At 42.9% G+C, this 7,770-nt stretch overlaps 1 protein-coding gene across 1 annotated transcript; it reads right to left on the bottom strand.

Moving 5' to 3' along the window:
* Positions 1-1,066: 1,066 nt before the first annotated feature.
* Positions 1,067-4,278, bottom strand: LOC309502519 (uncharacterized protein). Its single transcript, XM_082174920.1, has 2 exons — positions 4,223-4,278; positions 1,067-3,871 (listed from the first exon to the last, which is right to left on the bottom strand). Exon 2 carries the CDS (start codon positions 3,272-3,274, stop codon positions 2,354-2,356), a length of 921 nt encoding a protein of 306 aa, XP_082031046.1. The 5' UTR covers positions 3,275-3,871; positions 4,223-4,278; the 3' UTR covers positions 1,067-2,353.
* Positions 4,279-7,770: the final 3,492 nt, after the last annotated feature.

Below are 7,770 nucleotides of genomic sequence, written 5' to 3'. Positions count from 1 at the left end.
TAAGTATTACCTCTGTCTTGTCTGGATTTAATAAAAGAAAATTACGCGTCATCCAATCTTTTATATCTTTAACACACTCTGTCAATTTGGAAAATGTAGCGTTTTCATCCGGCCGTGATGAAATATATATTTGAGTGTCATCAGCATAACAATGGAAACTAATTCCATGTTTCCTTATAATATTTCCAAGTGGCATCATATATATTGAAAATAACAGGGGGCCTAATACAGATCCCTGCGGCACTCCATAGTTTACTGGAGTTATGATCGATTTTTCTCCATTTAAATAGACAAAATGGTAGCGGTCAGATAGGTATGATTTGAACCAGCTTAGTGCTTGTCCTTGAACACCAGTATAATTTTGTAGTCGATCTAAGAGTATTGTGTGATCTATAGTATCGAACGCAGCACTAAGATCAAGTAAAACTAGTATTGAGATACAGCCTTGGTCAGAAGCTAAAAGTAAATCATTTGTGATTTTAACGAGCGCAGTTTCAGTGCTATGATGCGGTCTGAATCCAGACTGAAACTTTTCATAGATATCATTTTGTTGCAAGAAAGAGCCCAGTTGAGCGGACACCACTTTTTCTAATATTTTAGACATAAATGGAAGATTTGAAATGGGTCTATAATTTGCTAGATTATTATGATCTAATTGTGGTTTCTTAATGAGAGGTTTTATAACTGCCAGTTTAAATGTTCTTGGAACATGACCTAAAGATAAAGACGAGTTAATAATATTGAGGAGAGGCTCTTCCACTACAGATAACACTTCTTTCAGTAGTTTAGTTGGTATAGGATCTAATAAACATGTTGTTGTTTTAGATGAAGTGATAAGTTTATTTAACTCTTTTTGTTCTATAGTTGTAAAGCACTGTAATTGTTCTTTCGGGGTGATAATTGAAGCTGAATTGTAAGGCGCGATTGAAGATTGAACGTTTATAATTGTGGTTCTGATGCTTTCTATTTTCTCAGTGAAGTAGTTCATGAAATCATTACTACTGAACTGTAACGGGATATTTTGTTCGGGTGACGTCTGTTTATTTGTTAGTCTAGCCACGGTGTTAAATAGAAACCTTGGATTGTTTTGGTTGTTTTCTATTAGTTTGCGGAGGTGCTCAGCCCTGGCAGCTTTTAGGGCCTTTTTATAACGTGACATACTGTCTTTCCACGCGATTCTAAAGACCTCTAAATTAGTTTGTTTCCATTTACGCTCTAAAATACGGGTTTCTCTCTTTAAAACATGCGTAGTATTGTTATACCATGGTGCTTTATTTTTCTCTCTGACCTTTTTTAATTTAATAGGTGCAACCACATCCAATGTTCTAGAGAGAATGGTGCTCATAGTGCTAGTTAGTTCTTCTAGTTCATCTGTTTGTTTGGGTTCAGGCAGCAGCTGAGACAGATTAGATAAGCAATTTGAGAAATTATCTATGGTGGATGGGAGGATTGTTCTGCCTGGTTGATAACGCGACGCCGCATGACATATTACAGCAGTACGTAATATGTAAGTTACCATGTAGTGATCAGTGACTTCATCACTTTGTGGAATGATATCTATATCGGTTGGATCGGTTCCGTGTGATATAATTAAATCGAGTGTATGATTAAGACGATGAGTTGGTCCGGTGACGTTTTGCTTGACCCCAAATGAATTTAATAAATCTGTAAACGCAGCTCCTAACGCATCATTTGGATTATCTACGTGTATGTTAAAATCTCCAACAATTAATGCTTTATCGACATTGACTAATAGGTCTGAGAGAAAATCTGCAAACTCTTTTAGGAAATCAGCGTAAGGCCCTGGCGGTCTATATACGGTAGCCAAGGCTAGAGATAATAGGGATGTTTTTCTAACATCTAAGAGCGTAACATTTAGTACAAGTACTTCAAATGAAATAAACGTATAACCCGTTTTCTGAGTAACATTTAGAATATCTTTATAAATGGTTGCAACACCTCCGCCACGGCCAATCAGACGGGGCTCATGCTTATAACAGTATCCAGGAGGAGTAGACTCATTAATACCGAAATAATCATTTGGTTTAAGCCAGGTTTCAGTAAGGCAAAGTACATCGAAGCTATTATCTGTGACTATTTCATTTACAATAACTGCCTTAGGTGTGAGTGATCTAATGTTTAGAAGACCTAGCTTTAGAAATAGTTTTTGTTTACTAATAGCAACATTTTCTGTTTTAATAACAATTAGATTTTTCCTAGATCCTGCATTAGATTTATTATTTGATCTCACTAAACGAGGAATAGACACGGTTTCTATGCAATGTTCTACACTAGTATTTATATCAGTTGAATTGGTGCAGCAGAGACTATGATTTGGACTTTTGGTTACTAGTCAAAGGGTATTTAACATTTTGGAGATGTTATCTGACAGAAGATCCGCTCCGAATCTGCTTGGGTGTAAGCCATCAGCACGGAAAAGCCTAGGACGCTCCCAAAACAGATTCCAATTATTTACAAAGAGCAGTTTCTGCTCATTGCACCATGACATTAACCATTCATTTAGCGCAAATAATCTGCTGAATTTTTCATGCCCTAGTCGGTACGTGGGAAGCGGTCCTGACACAATGATCGTTGTTTCAGGCGATGTGCTGCGTACCGTATCGATTAGATTCCTGAAGTCTTTCTTCAGAATCTCCGTCTGGCGCAGCCTGATGTCGTTCACTCCCGCGTGCAGGACCACAGTTCCGACGCGCTCGTCACCGTTCAGGATCTCGGGAACGCGAGCAGCGATTTCAGAAACACGAGCACCAGGGAAGCAGTGACTTTGCACCTTACTTGTACCTAACGTAGCGTGTACGTGCCGAACGATGGAATCGCCGATGATCACAGCATCGCGTTCTGTTTCGCGTAGAGGGGAGAAGCGGTTTTGTGTCGATAACTCGAAAACCGGGAGGGTCGGAGAAAGTCTTGGTCTAAACCTGACTCGCGTCTTCCGCTGCGGAACCACCCAGGCTTCGTGGTGGCGTGTTGGAGCCGGAGTGAACGAGACCATGGCTGATTGCGACCGATGCTGAGGAACGCACGGAGTAGACGCGGTCGGAGTCAGCGGGTTAGTAACGTTAAACACTGATTTGTGTGCGTCGGCGCGTGATGTTTCAAGAGCCAAACACCGGTCTCTCAGCTCGGCCTGTCTCAATAAAAGGTTGTGGATCTGTTTCTCAACAGCTTCCAGCTCAGACTGCAGTGCGTGAAGCTCAAATGTGTCCTCACCTGCACCAAGCGGTAGACTACTTACATCTGATATATTCGCCATTTTAACAGATGGACAGTGAGTTAGCAACGAAGCTACCAGTGATGCTATCAATATTAATACTAATTTATATTATAAGTTTGTTTGTAAATGAGTGTGGAGAAGACGCGTTCAGCCGTGATCCACGGACGTAACCTTTAAGAGTATGCAGCGTTGGATCACTAATAGGCTTGAGACGCGTCTGCTCAACAGTCCGCGTTGTAACTATGAGGTTTTTTAGTGGTAGGGGTGTAGAGTAGACGCACGATAGGCGAAAAAAAAGTGTTTGTTTATAAGTGAGTGTGGAGAAGACTCGTTCAGCCGTGATCCACGGACGTAACCTTTAAGAGTATGCAGCGTTGGATCACTAATAGGCTTGAGACGCGTCTGCTCAACAGTCCGCGTTGTAACAATGAGGTTTGAGCAGTAGTGCTTCTCAGTGAGGAAGAGTAGAAAATGTTCGTTGTAAGCGGGTTTAAAGAGAAAAATCAAGAATTATAAATCAAATCGATAGAGCTCCAAAAACAACAACGCATTCAGACGCAACGCATGATAATGACAGGACAAGACATTATTCACCGTGTTTGTTGAGTGTTTCTTATTCACCTGAGCTTTTATGAACTCAAAGGCGCGAGAGAAAATAAATAAATAAAAATAGCTGAGCGCAAGGGTGGCGCGTTAACAGGCTAGCGAATTACTAGCGTGTTATGCGTCAGGGTTGGGTAAGCTGTATTTAGTAGTAATATAAACAACTAGAAATTGTAGTAAATGATGGTTCAAAACAAGGAAATACGAGGCTAAGACGGAGCTTACAGCTCCGAAGCAAACACACTCACAGCAGGCAGCGAGAAAAATCAAGAATTATAAATCAAATCGATAGAGCTCCAAAAACAACAACGCATTCAGACGCGACGCATGATAATAACAGGACAAGACATTACTCACCGTGTTTGTTGAGTGATTCTTACTCACCTGAGCTTTTATGAACTCAAAGGCGCGAGCGCGCGAGAGACAAATAAATAAATAAAAATAGCTGAGCGCACGGGTGGCGCGTTAGCAGGCTAGCGAATTACTACCGTGTTGTGCTAGTAGCAACGGAAGCCAGCGATGTTGGGCAAGCCGTATTTAGTAGTAGTATAAACAACTAGAAATTGTAGTAAATTCTGGTTCAAAACAAGGAAATACGAGACTAAGACGGAGCTTACAGCACCGAAGCAAAAACACTCACGGCAGACAGGAGCAATCGAGCAATCGAGATTTTTCTCAAAAAAAGGTTTGATAAGGTAGATAAGATGTATTTATCTGGATTCTAAATACATTTATTTTATGCCAAGTATACTACAAATGCATTTACATATTTATGTGCTTAATATAAATACCCTGCAATAGTACTTTTTTGTTATATAATTATAATTATATAACTAGTATATTTTAGGTACACTTTAAATATCTTGCATTTAAAGACTTATATTATACAGAGATCATACTATCCTTACTAATAGTGACATTAAAACGCATGTTAGGCTTAATATAAGAAATGTGCATTGTGCAATAAAGAAGTACTCCAAATAAAGTTTAATTATAATTTTTATGTGTCTGTCTCAAGCGATATGTCACTAAATATTTTAATGTATTTGTAGTTTACTGTTGTATAACATCAATTAAATGCAATTAACCTACCACCTTGTCTATTGTAGAAACCTTTTTGTTACACATATTTGGCCAATGTACTGAATGTAATGCATTGTTAACAATATTGTTATTTATTTTGTTTCTAAGAAATGCCTTATACGGTATTGGCAGAGATGTACAGTAATTGTTAGTTATTTGTGTGTGTGCCTATGAGACAGAGGAGCAGAAGTGTGTGTTTAAACAACAGCAGTATAAAAGCTAAGGACTAGAAACCCCAAGCTGAGGACAATAAACCCCGAGCTGAAGACAAGAAGCCCAGAGCTGAAGACAAGAAATCCCAAGCTGAAGACAAGAAACCCCAAGCTGAAGACAAGAAACCCAGAGCTGAGGACATGAAACCCCGTGCTGAAGACAAGAAGCCCAGAGCTGAGGACAAGAAATCCCAAGCTGAAGACAAGAAGCCCAGAGCTGAGGACATGAAACCCCGTTCTGAAGACAAGAAGCCCAGAGCTGAGGACAAGAAATCCCAAGCTGAAGACAAGAAACCCCAAGCTGAAGACAAGAAGCCCAGAGCTGAGGACATGAAACCCTGTGCTGAAGACAAGAATCCCAGCGCTGAGGACATGAAACCCTGTGCTGAAGGCAAGTAGCCCAGAGCTGAGGACAAGAAGCCCAGAGCTGAGGACAAGATGCCCAGAGCTGAGGACAAGATGCCCAGAGCTGAGGACAAGAAACCCCAAGCTTAGGACAAGAAACCCCAAGCTGAAGACAAGAAACCCCAAGCTGAGGACAAAAAGACCAGAGCTGAGGACAAAAAGACCAGAGCTGAGGACAAGAAACCCCAAGCTGAGGACAAGAAACCCCAAGCTGAGGACAAAAAGACCAGAGCTGAGGACAAGAAACCCCAAACTGAGGACAAGAAGCCCAGAGCTGAGGACAAGAAACCCCAAGGTGAATACAAGAAGCTCAGAGCTGAGGACAAGAAACCCCAAGCTGAAGACAAGAAACCCCAAGCTGAGGACAAAAAGACCAGAGCTGAGGACAAGAAACCCCAAGCTGAGGACAAGAAACCCCAAGCTGAAGACAAGAAACCCCAAGACAAAAAGACCAGAGCTGAGGACAAGAAACCCCAAGCTGAGGACAAAAAGACCAGAGCTGAGGACATGAAACCCTGTGCTGAAGACAAGAAGCCCAGAGCTGAGGACATGAAACCCCATGCTGAAGACAAGAAGCCCAGAGCTGAGGACAAGAAACCCCAAGCTGAAGACAAGAAGCCCCAGAGCTGAGGACAAGAAGCCCAGAGCTGAGGACAAGAAACCCAAAGCTGAGGACAAGAAACCCAAAGCTGAAGACAAGAAACCCCAAGCTGAGGACAAAAAGACCAGAGCTAAGGACAAGAAACCCCAAGCTGAGGACAAGAAACCCCAAGCTGAAGACAAGAAACCCCAAGCTGAGGACAAAAAGACCAGAGCTGAGAACAAGAAGCCCAGAGCTGAGGACAAGAAACCCCAAGGTGAATACAAGAAGCTCAGAGCTGAGGACAAAAGTAAACCCAAGCTGAGGACCAGAAACCCCAAGCTGAGGACAAAAAGCCCAGAGCTGAGGGAAAGAAACCCCAAGTGGAAGACAAAAAAAAAAAAAAAAACAGAGATGAGGACAAGAAGCCCAGAGCCTAGGACAAGAAACCCCAAGTGGAAGACAAGAAACCCAGAGCTGAGGACAAGAAACCCCAAGTGGAAGACAAGAAACCCAGAGCTGAGGACAAGAAACCCCAAGGTGAATACAAGAAGCAAAGAGGTGAGGACAAGAAAACCCAAGCTGAGGACAAGAAACCCCAAGCTGAGGACAAGAAGCCCAGAGCTGAGGACAAGAAACCCCATGTGGAAGACAAGAAACCTTGAGCTGAGGACAAGAAACCCCAAGCTGAAGACAATAAGCCCAGACCTGAGGACATGAAACCCTGTGCTGAAGACAAGAAGCCCAGAGCTGAGGACATGAAACCCCATGCTGAAGACAAGAAGCCCAGAGCTGAGGACAAGAAGCCCAGAGCTGAGGACAAGAAGCCCAGAGCTGAGGACAAGAAACCCCAAGCTGAGGACAAGAAACCCCAAGCTGAAGACAAGAAACCCCAAGCTGAGGACAAAAAGACCAGAGCTGAGGACAAGAAACCCCAAGCTGAAGACAAGAAACCCCAAGCTGAGGACAAAAAGACCAGAGCTGAGGACAAGAAACCCCAAGTGGAAGACAAGAAGCCCAGAGCTGAGGACAAGAAACCCCAAGCTGAGGACAAGAAGCCCAGAGCTGAGGACAAGAAACCCCATGTGGAAGACAAGAAACCTTGAGCTGAGGACAAGAAACCCCAAGGTGAATACAAGAAGCTCAGAGCTGAGGACAAAAGTAAACCCAAGCTGAGGACAAGAAACCCCAAGCTGAGGACAAAAAGCCCAGAGCTGAGGGAAAGAAACCCCAAGTGGAAGACAAGAAACCCAGAGCTGAGGACAAGAAACCCCAAGGTGAATACAAGAAGCAAAGAGGTGAGGACAAGAAAACCCAAGCTGAGGACAAGAAGCCCAGAGCTGAGGACAAGAAACCCCAAGCTGAGGACAAGAAGCCCAGAGCTGAGGACAAGAAACCCCAAGCTGAGGACAAGAAGCCCAGAGCTGAGGACAAGAAACCCCATGTGGAAGACAAGAAACCTTGAGCTGAGGACAAGAAACCCCAAGCTGAAGACAATAAGCCCAGAGCTGAGGACATGAAACCCTGTGCTGAAGACAAGAAGCCCAGAGCTGAGGACATGAAACCCCATGCTGAAGACAAGAAGCCCAGAGCTGAGGACAATAAGCCCAGAGCTGAGGACAAGAAACCCCCAAGCTGAGGACAAGAAACCC

The sequence above is a fragment of the Leuciscus leuciscus genome (assembly GCF_965113295.1).
Source record: "Leuciscus leuciscus genome assembly, chromosome: 7".
Classification (NCBI taxonomy): Eukaryota; Metazoa; Chordata; class Actinopteri; order Cypriniformes; family Leuciscidae; genus Leuciscus; species Leuciscus leuciscus.
Note: the sequence above shows the minus strand (reverse complement) of the source record. Positions and strands in the feature narration are given on the sequence as shown.

What these genes read in the sequence shown, in the direction of transcription:
- LOC309502519 (XM_082174920.1), bottom strand. Translation starts at nt 3,274, where the DNA reads ATGGCGAATATATCAGATGTAAGTAGTCTACCGCTTGGTGCAGGTGAG.